Source organism: Triticum dicoccoides, chromosome 7B (genome assembly GCF_002162155.2).
Source record: "Triticum dicoccoides isolate Atlit2015 ecotype Zavitan chromosome 7B, WEW_v2.0, whole genome shotgun sequence".
In the NCBI taxonomy this organism is placed as follows: Eukaryota; Viridiplantae; Streptophyta; class Magnoliopsida; order Poales; family Poaceae; genus Triticum; species Triticum dicoccoides.
Window position 1 is genome coordinate 590,922,998 of NC_041393.1, and position 16,561 is coordinate 590,939,558.

Genomic DNA, 16,561 nt, shown 5'->3' on the forward strand with positions numbered 1-16,561 from the left:
CCCCACACCCGGCCCAGGACGGCGGCGATGCCCCCGACGACGCCCCAGCGCCGGAAGCAGGACGAACCGGGCGGCGGCGGCGACAACTGGCGCGAGGAGGCCGTGTCCGCCGGCTCGCTGCGCCAGGTGGACCTCGACAGGGGCACCAACGGCTGGGCCGCGCCGCCGGGGGACCTGTTCCAGCTGCGCGCGCGCGGCTACTTCTCCGGCGGCGGCGGGAAGCGCGGCAAGTCGGCCGCGTCGGCGGACTGGCTCCTCCGCCCCGCCGGCGTCGACTGGCTCCGCTCCCACGCGCGCCTCGACCACCTGCTCGCCCGCGACGACGTCCCCGTCGCCGCCGCCTTCCGCCGGGCGCGCCTCCGCAAGGACCCCAACGCCCACTTCCTCCTCGCCGTCAATCTCCAGGTCCCGACCCGATCGATCGCATCTAGGCCTAGGAAGGAATCCGGAGATAAAATTAAAAAAAATCGTTTTTTTTCTTCTCTTCCTGTGTGATGGCCGCCTGATTTTGAGACCCCGCGTTGCGTTGCCTTCCTCTCCAGGTCCCCGGCCGGCCGGACGCGTACAGCTCGGTCTTCTACTTCGCGGCGGAGGCGCCCATCCCGCCGGACTCGCTGCTCGGGCGCTTCGTCTACGGCGACGACGCGTACCGCAACGCCCGCTTCAAGATCGTCAACCGCATCGTCAAGGGCCCCTGGCTCGTCCGCGCCACCGTCGGCAACTACGGGGCGTGCCTCCTGGGCCGCGCGCTCACGTGCCGCTACCACAGGGGCGACGACTACCTCGAGATCGACGTGGACATCGGCAGCTCGGCGATTGCCACCGCCATCCTGCATCTGGCGCTGGGCGCGGTCACCTCGGTGACCATCGACATGGGCTTCCTTGTCGAGTCCCAGTCCGAGGAGGAGCTGCCCGAAAAGCTCTTCGGCGCAGTGCGCATCGCGCAGATGGAGATGGGTTCGGCGAAGTACGTGGAGACGGCGTCTGATGAGCCTGAGACCGCCGGCAAGGCACAGCCGGGGTTCAGGGTTGGCTCGGCGAGGGTTGCCAATGATAGCCGCCACCAGGAACGCACCAGCGGCAAGGCCAGCAGGTCGATGAGCTGCCAGGAACGCCTGGGCGGAGGTGAGGGCTCAAATTACTCCTGACATGTTCTTCATACCAGTGTTAGATATTTCAATGCGGCTAATTTGACCACTTCTATATGATGATCGGGCATGAACTCGATGCTACAAACTTATACTCCCTCCGTTCCGAATTACTTGTCGCACGTATGAGTGTATCTAGATGTATTGTAGTTCTAGATACATCCATTTCAGCGATGAGTAATTTGGAACGGAGGGAGTATATGATATAGAGTAGTAGCTGACGAATTCGTTCGGTGTTAGCATATGCCACTGGATAATAATTCCATGATTCTGTCAGTTATGGCTGATATTTAGCTCAGCTGGCCTTACAACAGCATGAGAGTGATGACATTGGCAGTGCCGTTTCAAGTTTTCAACGCATTCCTATTATCTTAAGAGTAATGCTTGATCTGTTGGCTGGGGATATTATAATTTTTCCAAGGTTGATGTGTGCAAGTTTCTTTTGTGTCTAGTTAATTGATCTTGTGTTGGGACGAAAGGGAATATGTGGACTGTGCTCGAGGGATCTGATATTGTAGGCTAATTAGTACAGTCATTGAAACAATATTCAGGAGGCAATTCCAATTATTTAATGATGAGGTCCAAGATTGGGATATGGGGTGATGGTACTAACAGTTGGCAAGATTGTGATATGGGGTGAAGGTACTACTAACAGTTTCCAAGATTAATGTCGTGTATAGGAGCTTAGGATCTTCAATGGCCTCAACTTCAACGATTTTATAGGTGCCTGGTACTGGCTTGCAGATGGTTTTACATTTGAGTCACTTGTCTAGAAGGAACATTTCTGCCTGACAGCAGAGTACTTCAGGAGATATGTGCATTTGCCATGCCTCTCATTGTTCCTGTGTGTCAATTTGATTTCTGTTAACTATTTACATGTTCATCGTGTACTGGTTGTACCCATTCGCCGTCCAGTTTGGCCATGATTCGTGTCTTGGAAAAGCACATTGCATTTCCTTGGGAGCGTCCTCTTCATTGCTCCTTTTCTTGCGCGATTAGCTGTTCCGTTGTTTTGAGGGGGAGACACGGGCATGTGTGTGCTCTACACGATCGTGATCAATACTTGTGATCGCAGAAGCTATTTTAGGTGGGGCTGCCGATCAGTTTTTTTGTCCTTGATCGGCTGTCCCATTCGTATTAGAAGTTGATTAGGTGGCGTTGGAGCGTATATAAATGGTGTTCTGGCAAGCAACATCCATGTCTTTATCACTTAGCTGAACTATCATTACTGTTTAAGCAAGATAACATGGCGTCCTGTAGTACGCAGCACTTTCATTGGCATAACACGCTGCCTGGGCTTCTCTGCCTGATTAGCAGCGACGCAATTCGAGAAGCTTGGAAGTGTGGACATGTTAGCTTTTTCATTCTTTCATTCACTCGTTTCTTTTGCTTGGACAGTTGTTAGCCTGCCTTCAAGCAAAGCCAATATGGTTACTTGTTGTGGCTGTTGTCTGGGGTATAATACAATCCATGAGAATTATAACCTTGTTGTCTAAGATCTAAATAATGGCAATACCGGGTTTGTTAGAGAAACTGTATTTGCGTTTAATTGAAGTTTTGAGGAGATGAAAGTAACATTTGAGTCTCTACCTTGTCAGGAAAATAGGCGTGGAACGCTCAGAGGATGCTGTATAAACCATGGGTTGGAGAAAACGATTCTTCAGTTTGAGAACCGGCGCCGAGAGAGAGCCGAGAAGAGGAAGGCCGGGATATTTATTATATTAATTAAAGAAAAAGGCAAGTTAGTTAGGTGGTGCCACAGAATGCAATGCTCCCTTCATCATCATCATCATCATAATGTGATCAGAGCTGAGACCTGATCGATGGCAAATATTAGTACGTAGAAGTACTCCTGCTTACACAAGTCCAGTAATGAGATGCCTCGGTTGCTTCGCTTCTGCTATCATTTCCGTACATCTCTGGAAAACCTCGCGTTTCTTTTCTCCCTCCCCTGCCGTTGAAATCCGCGAGTCCATGAATGGCCAGCGGAGGTTCCTGTTTGCCTGTTTTTGGTGTGGTTTTGTCTGATTGTTGATGAACCATTTGGCGATCCACTATCGCTGTTTCACGTGCTGATCGTGCTCTGACGGTGAGTAGTGGAGGTGTGTTGTCATTTATGCCTTTTTTGGCTTCCGGCTGACGGTTTTGGAAGAAAGGAAGGAAGGCTGCGTCGGAAACATGGCGGGACAAGGAAAGCATATCCTGAATTCCTGTCTGTGCAAAGGAAGGAAGAAGGCGGGGAGGGATGGGATGTGACGCGGCCGTGGACCTTTGCAGGCACGGCGAGCGTATCGTATCGTATCGTCGGAATCATCTATCTATCTAAAGCGTAGTGCGGGAAGAATCACTCCGGCCGGCACGGGAGTCGGGGAGTGCACGCTGCTGTCGACGTAATTGTTGTGAGAAATGAGGGTGGATGTGCCACCCGCTGACGGGCCAGGCAAGGACAAGTGCAGACGTCTCGATCCTCCGCTCCGTGTCCGCGCCTATGCAAACCGGACTCAAATTTTGAGCCTGGAATAGAGTCATAGACCCCGTGCGGATAAAAAAGGTAGTTTGGACCTAAACGAACAGTTTGCGTTGTTGGCGCCTTTGAGTTGCTCTTAAAGTACGTAAGACGGTATATGACCCGTAGATCTGGATCGGCGCGGATCGTGTCCAACGCGAAAGCCATACGTACGTACGCTCCACGGGCTCCGCGCCCATGTGTTCTTGCCGACGGATGGGAACGAGGAAGAAGTCCATCAGGCTCGGCATCAGTCGTGTCCAACACAGAGGGGATTAGTTACATAGTAAGACAACTCGCCCATGTGGTTTCTTGTCCTGGCCCAGCTCCCCGCTCCTCCGCCGACGGATTTAGCTTACAGACGACCGTGTCCGTGTGCCGGCCGGCCGGTAAACCTGCGATTTGCCGCGCTCCGAGAGGACGGTGGACGGCCGTTTGACCGGCTTCACGTGAGCCTCTTCTCTAGATTACTTGTAAAACTTCACGTGGGTGGGGATGAGAGGGTTCGGTGACAGGTGGCGAACCGTGCGACGGCGACATGGCCGTGGGCTTGCGTGCGCTGCGGTGCAGTGGACGGTGGGCCGCCGGTGCACTTGCGCCTAGGCGCGCGCGGGGTCGTCGGCGAGCATGCCGCCGCGTGCGTCCTGGGCGGCGCCGCGCGGCACACGGCTGCCGAGCCTTTGTGCGTGTTTTCTTTTCTTTCGAAACGAGCTGCATTTTCTATCAACCGAGCACTGACACTGCACAAAAATTTCTCAAACGAAAAATGAAAATAAAATCCAGTCTTTGGGATGTCCTTCACCATCTTCATCCCCGCACATGATGATGGTATGTCGACAACTGGAGAACAGAAAAAGACAATCCACACGCACAACTCATAACTCACCGATCTTTGTTGACAACTGTGAGCAATGTCAGTCCTGAGGTATCCATGACTAAGAAAAAAAAGGATGAAACTAGGTCGATCACACCTATAGATGCCCGTTCGAGTTGACGAAATAACCACCGGCATATTGAAGATACAACCACTCCCCTCTTCTGCAGAGGAAAATACAAACATGTCAGGCCGATCTCATTGCTCGGTCTAACTTTTCACACGAGCATTACGTTAAGCATGTTTGTGAAAAAGAATTTAAGAAATGTTTGACTCATTTTGATATTTTTGTTTTCTTTATTTGAATACAATGGGACCCGAGAAACATTGGCTATTTCCGCACGAGGACCACAATATAGTATAGACTTTTGCTTCGGCATATCCCCCCTAAACACATTGATGGTTGAGATATCTCTATACCCCTTCATAATAAAGGGTAGGATAGTCTTTTCACCCGCGCAGATACACGGCACCCTCAGATGTTTTTTTACTTTCTTTTTGAAAGAAAAAAGAGTGCAAATAAAGTGAATCAAACACAAGTCATGTTGTCTAAGGAGTAAGGAGGACCACACTAATCAACTAGGTCATACTAATGCTTGTGTGTATTTAGTTTTTTTCTTCTACTTCAGTTTGCGGCTCGGCCGGCCCATTGTTGAGTAGGTCCTTTTATCACTATTTCTCTTTTGTTTTTTCTTTTTTTTAAAAAAATGCTCACGCTTATAAAATTTTGATCAAAATTTGAAAAAATGTTTATTTTTAAAATTTTGTTCATAAAGTACAAATATTCGCATTTAAAGCATTTGTACTTATATGCCAAAAAAGTTCGTGTCTTTCATAATTGCTCAGAATGTCATAACACCAACATATTTTAAAAAGAGCAAACAAAATTTTGAACATGGACAATTTTTGGAAAACACTATGAAAATTGAAATTTCAAGCAAAAATGAGAAAACATAAACAAAAATTAGAAAGAAATTTATTTAGAATTTCCGTGAACATTGTTTATATTTGTGTAGAATTTTTTTAATACAGGATCATTTTGAAATTCCAAATAAATTTTGAAAGCATGAACATTATTGAAAATGCAGAATTGTCAAATCACAAAAACTTGGCATGGTGCCTTAGAATGGTGATACAATTTGGTCCATTTGAACGGTGTCGGAAAAGGGTACTCTGAGACTGAACCTTCCGCCCTACCCGAACTTTTTTCCATTTAATTCGTGGACATTTTCTTAAATTCGCAAACTTTGCTTTCGAACCCCTGATTTTTTTCCATACCCAGGAACTCTTTTCAACTTTTACAAACGTTCTCTAAAAGCCAATAATTTCCTTCAAATGCATAAATATTCTTTTTCAAAATTGACGAACTTTCTTCAAATTGGCAACTGTTTGGGCCGGCCCAACAGGCAACCGACGGAAGTGATGCCGTCGCCCAGTTGGGCAAGGCCTGAATGTACTTTTTTTATTCTATTTTGTCGTTTTTATTTTTTCGTTTATTTCAATTTTTCCTTCTTTAACTATCATTTTTTATAAAACCTGTTTTAATTTTCGAAATATTTTTGGAATACTAACTTTTTTATGGTTTTCAAATAATTTTTACAAATTATAAAAATATTCTGGAACCAAATTTTGAATTTATTCTCCATAAAGTTAATAAATATTTGCGTTTTAAAATGTTGATAATTTTTTTAAAAAATACGTGGTTCGCAATATGTGTACGACATCAATATTTGGTAATTCATTTACATCTTTGGAAAAAGTGTTCATATTTATAGAATTTTCATACACAATTTGAAAATTTAAAATTGTTGATAATGACAGAAATGGCAAGTAACAAAAGCCTTTCCGTGCCGGCCTATCGAAACCACTGCCTTCGAACATGATGTGCTTCTTGACATGCTTGAATGACACCAACTTTCGCCAGCATGTGGGCACGTTCATGGCAGGCCTCCATGCAAAATTTGAAAGAATTGGGACACCAAACACACTTTGCGCCGTGTTCGGTTAGTGTTTTTGGGTTTTTTCACGGGGAAAACCCTTGAAAATGCATAAAACGTCATAACTCAAATCAGGATGCTTGGCATGGTGATGTGATCAATTTTCTATTTAAACGAACAATTTTTTCCATGTCTGTACAATTTTTTTAAATGCAAATATTTGTAATTTATGAACAAAATTTTAAAAAGCAAACCTTTTTAAAATTTTAAACGAAATTTTATAAGTGTGAGCATTTTTAAAAAGAAAAAAAGGAATAAAAAGTGATAAAAGGACCGGTTCAACAATGGGCTGGCCCAGCCGTGAATTGAAGTAGAAAAAAAAAGGTAAATAGCCACAAGCATTAGGATTTTCTAGTGTAACTTATGGGTCGCTTGTCTAAAAAAAAAACTTATGGGTCGCTGTGCAAACTCCAGTCGAAAGTGAAACGACAGGGTGAGGTGGGTATTTTTTACAAGTGTATTTGAAGGAGAAATGGTGATCTTTTTTTTTTTTGCATGGAGAAACGGTGATCCAAACAGGGCCTAAATCGTGCTGGTCTGGGCAAGTACGTGGTCATAGCGGCAGGCGACCGGGGCCGTGCCCATCAACGATGCAATCCACTCCGGCTAGCTACGATATGGAGTATGTTAATGCCCTGTACGTATTCCTTGCTGATTCTCCCTCTCCGGGTCTTATCTTAATTAAGCATGCATATGTATATGCGTATATGTCTGTGTGTAGATGGAATAATGCGGCGCTCCGATACGCCTGTTAGACTGTATATACGTAGCCTATGTACACATATTGTAACATTGTATTGTATCCCTTGATATGATAAATCGCGAGTGGACATGCAGCCACGCGAGCTCGGTATCCACACCGCTTGTTCCCACGTGATTCGTGCGATGGAGCCGGTATAATGTTTCGTATATCAAGTGGTGTGTCCCGTGTATTACGTCTGGCAGCTCGTGCCCACAAGGCAGACTCAAGCATTGAAGTGAGGCGCGCATTCATGATTTGTCAGTCCCAACGGCTAGCTACACCACATACCCACGGTTTCTTTAAAGTTCCAGCTTGCTTGTTACCGATGCCATTCTTCTATGTGCTCCTTCTTCATTCTTTTCAGTCTCGCTGTAATTCACAAGCTTGTGTTCATCCACGTTCCAGCGTAGCTCTAAACCACCTGCATCACACACACACCTCGAACCAGTTGCCTCCGCTCCCTCTCATTCGTTGCCTCGAATGCAACATAAGCATTTCTAAGAGTGCGATTGGCATGGAGTAAGTTTTTCAATATCCTTTCCATCCATCTTCTAGCTAATAGTTTCTCTTTCGTTTGCAGATTGCAGCATGGAGGATGCTGTTTTTCGAGATGGGAGAACAAGTACATACAGTACTTAAGCACGTTGGGGAAATCTGATTTCCCACGCATTGATCCATCGCCACGCCTCATTTCTTGAAGAGAATCATCCTGGGGTTTGTGGACCTGCTGGCCATGGCCATGATCTTCATGCACAAACTCTGAAAAGCTTATCCCTGGTGCTGCTCTGCGAAGGGGCTGCTCTAGTTTCATATGTATTTCATCTTTTTGTGTGTGTGCTTTGCACCGCATGTAGCTGCTAGTACGTGCTGCATGCTCACGCGGGTAGCAGGCTAGCCTATCAATAATACATCTGCATGTAGCATTATGGCAAGTCGTAATGAAGATTACGTGAACTCTAAGACTACCCACAATGGAAGTAACATAGATAGTAACATCACACATATCTAGATAAAATAGATGACGTGGCAAACAATAAATGAAGAAAGAGAGTCATGTAGTAACATAGTTAGTTACTACTAGTATGAGTAACATCACACATATTAAGACAAAATAAGTCTATAGCCTAATAAATGAAGTGTTGCATGTCACCACACATATGTTACTCCCCACTATAGAGATAGTACATAGAGTAGTAACATGCTCATGTTACTACTCTATGTTACTACCCATTATGGCTAGTCTAATCATGAGATATCGTGCAAAACAAATGAAAGTACATCAAGGAGCAGGGCCGACATTAATATGACGTGCTACGTGTGCACCACACCCACCCAACGTCAATAAATCAGGACTGGACAGCCGACATGCATTTAACTCCATAGCGAGGCAAATTAAAACGCCCATCAATTCCACCGAGTTCCCCTGCAGCCCATCATGGCTCTCAGCAAATCCTATTAGTGTTGTTTCCAGTGTGATTACCCTTTCAACACTTGTTGTTCTCTCGTCTGGCATGGCATCGCTGCTCTCCTTTTCCTTGAAATCAGCGAGCAATGAAAAACTTCTAAAATCCAACTAGAGCAGCCCCTTCGCAGAGCAGGAGAGGGGATAAGCTTTTCAAAGGGCTACGTTCTGTTTTCTATCCTCTCATGCTTTTTCTCGTCTGAATCCACAAGGTCTGTTCCTTGGTTATTGAATATATGGTTTGTGCATGTATATTGTATAGCCTGGCCCACCTCCTAGTCTTTGTATAGTTGAAGATGTGGCCGACTTTGTACTTCATATATACGTGCGCTTTGCACCGATCAATACATCGTGAAGCATTGCCAAAACAATCGTTTCCAACATGGTATCATACCTACAATCCTAACCCTAACCCGTGCCGCCGCCGCCGCCACGATCCCATCACCGCCGCCGCCGCCACCTCGTGCCGCCGCCGCCACCGCGAACCTCCGCCGCCGTGCCGCCGCCCTGGTCTGCCGCCACCGCCCGCGCTTCCGCCCGCCCCCGCCGCGCCGCCCCCAAGTAGTGCCGCTTTCTTCCCTGCCGCGCCGCCGCCCAAGCGCCGCCGCATCACCCCTCTAGGCCATGGCCTCCCCCGGTTCCACCGGTACCACCCGCAGCCGCCCCACCAACCCGTTCGAAGGTCCCGATCCCGTTGTCATCCGCGACCTCAACATCCTCGCCCGGGTTCCCGTCATCCTCGACCACCTCACCTCCACGTACTATGCCTGGAAGACGTATTTCTCCCTCGTGTTCCATGAGTACAATCTCTGGGATCACATCGATGGCTCCGTGGACTCCCGCTTCATGGAGGACGATGAGGAGTGGACGGCCATCGACGCCACTCTCATCCGTTGGTTCTACACCACCATCTCGAAGGACCTCTTCCACACGGTGGTCTCCGCCGACGATGACGCTCACGCCATTTGGACCAAGCTCAACGGCCTCTTCACCGACAACGCACTCCAACGCAAGGTCTTCTTGCACGACGAGTTTTTTGGGTGCCAGCAGCTTGAGTCGTCTGTTGACGATTATTGCATGCGCCTCAAGAAGCTTGTTAACGAGCTCCGTGACCCCGGCGAGAAGGTCTCTGATAAGCTTCTCCTCAGCATCCTCATCATCGGCCTGAACGACGACTTCGGGAATGCCGCCTCCAACATCCCCCTCATCACCAACCCGACCTTCCCCAAGATCGTCGCGTACCTGAAGCTGGAGGAGCGGCGCACCCGGGCCACCCACACGGCCCTCACCGCCGGTACCCATGGCGGCGCGCCGCCCACCACCCCGGGCCCCTTCCAGGCGCCGCCGTCGCCCGGGTTTCCCTAACCGGCACCGTCGCAGGCCCCTCCGCCCCCCGCCGAGTAGCAGCAGTGCCGGGGCGGGCATCGCGGCCGAGGTTGCCGCAAGCAGCAGCAGCCACAGTAGCCGGCTGCCCACGGCAGGGCGCCCCGCCAGCCGCAGCACCCGCTACCTCCGGCGCCCTGGCGGGCCGGACAGAACCCTTGGACGGGGGTTGTGCATGCGTATTCCATGCCTATACCGCGTGCCCCCGTCCCCGGCTCCTTTGGCGCCTGCCCAGCCCCTCATCAAGCCCTGTACGCAGCCCCTCAGGTGTACCAGCTCGCGCCGCTCTACGACCCCTCGGGCTATGGGTTTGTGGCGCCACCGCCTCAGCCGACGCCGTCCGCTCCGGCCCATCCGCCGGCGCCTTGGGATCCCGCGCTCCTAGCGGCTCTCCACACCGCCCCCACGCCGCAGCAGTACACTAGCGGTGGCGACTGGTATATGGACACCGGAGCCACGGCTCACATGGCCGCCAACCCCGGTAACCTTCTTGCCGCTCACCCCGTTCACACCGCTGCTCGCATTACCGTGGGTGACGGTTCTTCCATGCCCATTACTCATGTCGGCCATGCTGCTTTTCCTTCTAATTCCATGCCATTATATCTTTCTAATGTGCTTGTTTCTCCTGACATCATTAAAAATCTTGTTTCCGTTCGTTCTCTTACACGTGAAAATCCTGTTACCGTTGAATTTGACATGTTTGGCTTTTTTGTCAAGGATGCCCGTACCCGGATGGTGCTCCACCGATGTGACAGCCCCGGCGAGCTCTACCCAGTCCACTCACCTACCTCATCCGTTGCTGCATCCATGGCGCTTTCCGCTGGAGTGGACCTTTGGCACGCTCGTCTCGGTCATCCCAACATCGCCACCCTTCGTCATATTCTTCGGAGTTTTTCATTCACGTGTAATAAGATCGACGATCACACTTGTCATGCTTGTCGCCTCAGCAAACATGTTCGTCTTCCTTTTAGCAATTCCTCGCATGTTGCATCATACCCGTTTGAGTTAATTCATAGTGATGTCTGGACCTCTCCTGTTGCAAGTAACACGGGCTATCTTTATTACCTTGTCATACTTGATGATTTTTCGCACTATGTGTGGACCTTCCCGTTGCAGCGAAAGTCGGACTCTGTTGCCACTCTCACCGCCTTCTACTCCTATGTCTCCACGTAGTTTGGACGTCCCATTCATGCGCTGCAAACAGACAACGGGAAGGAGTTTGATAACCTTGCGATCCGCAACCTTCTCGCCACACACGGCACGATCTTTCGTCTCACTTGCCCATACACTTCGCAACAAAACGGCCGCGCTGAGCGCGTGCTTCGCACTCTCAATGACTGCGTTCACACCCTCCTCTTTCAGGCCAATGTGCCCCCACGTTTTTGGCCCGACGCGCTTGCCAATGCATCACTACTCATTAACATTCGTCCTTGTCACACTCGCGGGAATTTTGCACCTCATCACCTCTTGCTTGGCACGCCACCCTCCTACGCTGAGCTCCGCATCTTCGGTTGCTTGTGCTACCCCAGCATCGCTCCCACTACTCCTCATAAGCTCGCACCTAGGTCTGTGGCCTGCATCTTTCTCGGCTATCCTCCTAACACCAAAGGCTACCACTGCTATGATCCTATCTCTCATCAGGTGATCACTTCACGACACGTTTACTTTGATGAGATGGTTTTTCCGTTCCAGCAGGTACCTTCGGATGTTGCGGCCTTGCCCGCTCCCGGTGATGGTCGCCCACGTGCCTCTCTTCGGCCGCCTCCCGGCTTTGAGGGTGCCCCCCGCGCCACGGGTTGAGTCTCTCCCCGAATGGCTGCCCTAGGGGCTGCACCTCCTTCGACGCCCGCGACGCCCCCGGCGTCCCCGGCCTCGACCCTACTAGCTGCCTCGTCCACCGCCACGCCGGCGGCCCCGTCCGCCGCCACACCGGTGGCCTCGCCCGCTGCCTCGCCGGTGGCCTCGCCCGCCGCCTCGCCGGCGACCTCGCCCGCCGCCTCGCCCGCGGCGGCCTCACCCGCGGCAGTCACATCGGAGGCGGGCTCGTCTTCGTCCTCGCCCGCCTCCCCTCCCGTCCCGCTGCCCCACCCGATGACTCGCTCTCGGGTTGGCACCCTTCGCCCAAGCATGTGGTACCCCAGCGATGAGTATCTTCTCGCTGCTTCCACCTCTGAGTCGTCTCCTCTCCCATCGTCAGCTCGAGCCGCCCTTCGGGATCCTCATTGGCTCGCTGCGATGTAGGAAGAGTTCGACGCGCTCCAACGGGCCCGTACCTGGCAGCTCGTCCCTCGGCCGCCCCATGCGAACATCGTCACGGGCAAGTGGGTCTTTCGGCACAAGACTCGTCCGGATGGCACTCTCGAGCGCTATAAAGCTCGCTGGGTGGTTCGGGGTTTTCGGCAACGCGCGGGCGTGGACTTCACCGACACATTTGCCCTGGTTGTTAAACCGGGCACGATCCGCGCCGTCCTCCAGCTAGCCGTGTCCCGAGCATGGCCTGTTCATCAGTTGGACGTGTCCAATGCCTTCTTGCACGGCCACCTGGCTGAGCAGGTGTTCTGTGAGCAGCCCACCAGCTTCGTCGACGCCACACATCCAGATCATGTGTGCTTGCTCACCCGTTCGCTCTATGGGTTGAAGCAGGCACCTCGAGCCTGGTACCAGCGCATCGCTGCCTTCCTGCAGACGCTCGGATTTACATCGACTCGCTCCGATGCATCCCTCTTCATGTATCATCACGGAGTTGACACGACCTACTTGCTCCTGTACATCGACGGCATCATTTTGACGGCATCCACTATCGTGCTCCTCCAGCGGCTTACTGCTCGTCTTCGTGATGAGTTTGCCCTGAAGGATTTGGGTCCTCTGCATTATTTCCTTGGCATTGAGGTAGTTCGACAGCCAGATGGGTTCTTCCTGCATCAGCAGTGCTATGCCCATGAGCTTCTCGATCGAGCTGGCATGCTTAACTGCAAGCCTGCTCCCACGCCAGTCGACACCAAGGCCAAGGTCTTTGCTTTGGAGGGTTCGCCTGCATATGATGCAGCCTTCTACCGCTCCATTGTGGGCGCCCTGCAATACCTGACCCTGATGCGCCCCGACTTGCAGTATGCCCTTCAGCAGGTCTGTCTTCACATGCATGCTCCGCGCGACTCTCACTGGACTCTGGTGAAGCGTATCCTCCGATACATATGCGGCACCCAGTCCTTGGGACTTATGTTAACGGCCTCCGCCTCCACCGACCTCGTCGCCTACTCTGAAGCGGACTGGGCTAGCTGCCCGGACACACGGCGCTCCACCTCGGGGTACTGTGTCTACCTTGGGCCGTCCCTGATCTCTTGGTCTTCCAAGCGACATCCCACCATCTCCCTCTCGAGTGCCGAGGCTGAGTATCGAGCAGTGGCTAATGCCGTTGCTGAATGCTCTTGGCTCCGTCAGCTGCTCCAGGAGTTGCTTTGTGATGTTCACAAGGCTACGCTCGTCTACTGCGACAACGTCTCCACTGTTTACCTCTCCGCCAACCCGGTCCATCACCGTCGAAGAAGCATATTGAGCTCGACATACACTTCATTCGTGAGCAGGTGGCTCTTGGGCGCATCCGGGTCCTCCACGTCCCGACGGTGTAGCAGTTCGCCGATGTCATGACGAAAGGACTACCTACTTCTGTTTTCGAGGAGTTTAGGTCCAGTCTTTGCGTCTCCGGCGACGCTTCGATTGCGGGGGGGTGTTGAATATATGGTTTGTGCATGTATATTGTATAGCCTGGCCATCTCCTAGTCTTTGTATAGTTGAGGCTGTGGCCCACTTTGTACTCCATATATACGTGCGCTTTGCACCGATCAATACATCGTGAAGCATTGCCAAAACAATCGTTTCCAACATTGGTCAACATCAACCTAACCCAACAAATCTGCAAATCTGTTGAAGGTGGGCACATTCTCTCGTAGACAAAAAAACGAGAACAACGGATCAGGTAAATTATTGACAGGCTAACCTGTTGAACTCCGTTTATGTAGAAGCATCTCCTCTTCTTCCTTTGTTTCTCCACATGACAAGGCTTGGAGAAGATCTACAGAACGAGCCACCAGCGAGCGCGCCGCACGCGTGCTTAATGATGTCTACCCAACGTCAAGAGCAGTTATGCCATCGCCTGCACTATGACGTGGGCCGCTCATAAACAAGCATGTATTCCTACGAACATAAATGCCGTCTGGCCCACTAGCGGGGCGTATAGCATGATGTATTCACGAGCAATGGTGATTAACGTGTCAGGTATTATGAATGGGGCTATAATAAGTAGCAATCACGATGTGCGCACGGACGCACGGGATTATGGCATCACGTGGCCGCATGTCCCAAAAATCCGCGTCCCCCCTTGGTACCTCTATATAATGAGATAGCCACACCCCATTTAGGTTGTCGAACAGTTTCCCAAATTCTACGTTTTACATGGTATCAGTTTAGGTTACGATGACTTCCACTGCCTCCACCGCCGCCTCCGCCACCGTCGTCGCGCCGACCTCTGTTGCCGCTCCTGCTGCCGTTGCGCCGGTCCTTGCTCCTACATCGCCGTTCCTCTCCTCGCGGCCCCTTTTGGCGGCCTATGGTGCCCTGCCGCCACCAGGTCCCCGATTGGATCGAGAGTCCACGACGATCCCGCTGCCTCGACGGAGATCGCGGCGCCCTATGGTGCTCCTTCCGCGTCGACCTACGACGCTGGACCTCCTTCCTACGGCGCCCCTGCGTCGACCCATGGTGGACCACCGCCGCTGTCATCCTGGCCGGTGACGCCCTACGACGCGCCGCCTCTTGAGCAACCCTACGGTGCGCCGTCAACCTATGGTGCACCGCCGCCGCAACCCTATGGTGCGCCGCCGCCACAACCCTACTCGGTGCCTCCGCAGCACCCCTACTCGCCGCCGCCACCGCACCACTACTCGACGCCGCAACCTTACCTGGCACCATCGCAGCCGCCCCATGGTGCCGCGGCCGCCTCGTCATATGGGGCCCCAGTCGTGGCGAGTTACGACGCCCTAGCGACGGGTCCCCCTGGCCCCTACCCACCATACTCGGTGCCTGCCGCTCATCACGAGACGGCTCCGTCGATGGGCCTCTACGCACCGACGCATGCCCATGCTGATCAGGCGGCGATGCTGTCGCTGTTTTACTTCTCGCATCTGCTGCCTATGAAGCTTGCGCCGGACAACTACCTATCGTGGTGTGCTCAGGTGTTTCCTTTTCTGCGGAGTCACTACTTGGAGGGCTACGTTGACGGATCCATCCCATGTCCGCCTCCTCATCATCCGGCGTACCACACATGGGTGGCCCAGGATCAGGCAATCCTCTCCGCTATCCAGTCTTCGCTCACTCCGAGCGTCTCATCGCTGGTCATCTTCGCCAATATGTCCCGGCAGGCGTGGGCGGCCCTTCACACTAGCTTTGCCTCCCAATCTCAGGCGCGTGCTCATACTATACGCACCGAGCTGGGCGAGACCAAGCTTGGCGACCTTAGCATCATGGACTACTTCAACAAGATGACCGGCCTCACCGACACACTGGCCTCCGTTGGTCAACCGCTTCAGGATGAGGACTTCACTTGCTTTGTGCTTAACGGGCTCGATGATGACTATGAAAATCTCCCACCCCGCGATGATCCGCTCCCACCCCGCGAGCTCTATGCGCGCCTTCTCGGCCGTGAACAGCGCATCATGGCGCGTCGTGTCTCCCCAAGCTTCGCCTCTGCCAACGCCGCGACTCGTGGCAAACCCCAAAAGCCGTCGCCGCTTGGTAAAAAAATGACGGCCTCGCCTCAGTCGGCTCCGCGGGGCGTGGCACCTTCCATCACCGGCGACAACCGGCCGGTTTTGTGCTGTCCCTGTTGCGGCGCCCAGCAAGCCTACCAACTGTGCGGTATTGAGCGCCACATTGCCTCCCGCTGTCATCATCGCTTCAAGCAAGAGTTTCTGGGCCTAGGCAAAAATGGCAAAGGGAATGATAAACAGGCTGCCACTGCGGTGACGAGTCATGATCATGGACACACTCCCTCCTACTCCGTTGATCCTACGTGGTATATGGACACGGGAGCTACCAACCACCTCACCAGCGAGATGGGCAAGCTCTCTACTCAGCAACCATATCGTGGCCATGATCAGGTGCACACCGCCAACGGAGCAGGTATGCGCATCTCCCATATTGGTCAGGCCTCTCTCCTTGCACACAATTTTCGCAAACTACATCTTTCAAACGTTCTTCATGTTCCCTCTGCTACGCGTAGTTTGTTGTCGATTCCTCAACTTACTCGTGATACTAATGTCCTTGCTGAGTTTCATTCTTTTCGTTTCTTTATCAAGGACCAGGACACGAGGGCCGTTCTGCTTAGCCGTTGTCTTCGCCATGGCCTATATGCACTTGACGCGCCGCCCACACCTTCCATGCAGTCTTCTCCTCAG

At 51.9% G+C, this 16,561-nt stretch overlaps 1 protein-coding gene across 2 annotated transcripts; it reads left to right on the forward strand.

The window, feature by feature from the left end:
• Positions 1-6: 6 nt before the first annotated feature.
• LOC119338011 (protein ENHANCED DISEASE RESISTANCE 2-like) lies at positions 7-3,054 on the forward strand. Of its 2 annotated transcripts, XM_037610301.1 has the most exons (3): positions 7-405; positions 543-1,125; positions 2,747-3,054. In XM_037610301.1, exons 1-3 carry the CDS (start codon positions 28-30, stop codon positions 2,752-2,754), a joined length of 969 nt encoding a protein of 322 aa, XP_037466198.1. In that variant the 5' UTR covers positions 7-27; the 3' UTR covers positions 2,755-3,054. The 2 variants fall into 2 exon arrangements, with proteins under 2 accessions (XP_037466198.1, XP_037466197.1); XM_037610300.1 differs by lacking the exon at positions 2,747-3,054 and having other exon boundaries at positions 543-1,504.
• The last annotated feature ends 13,507 nt before the right edge of the window (positions 3,055-16,561 follow it).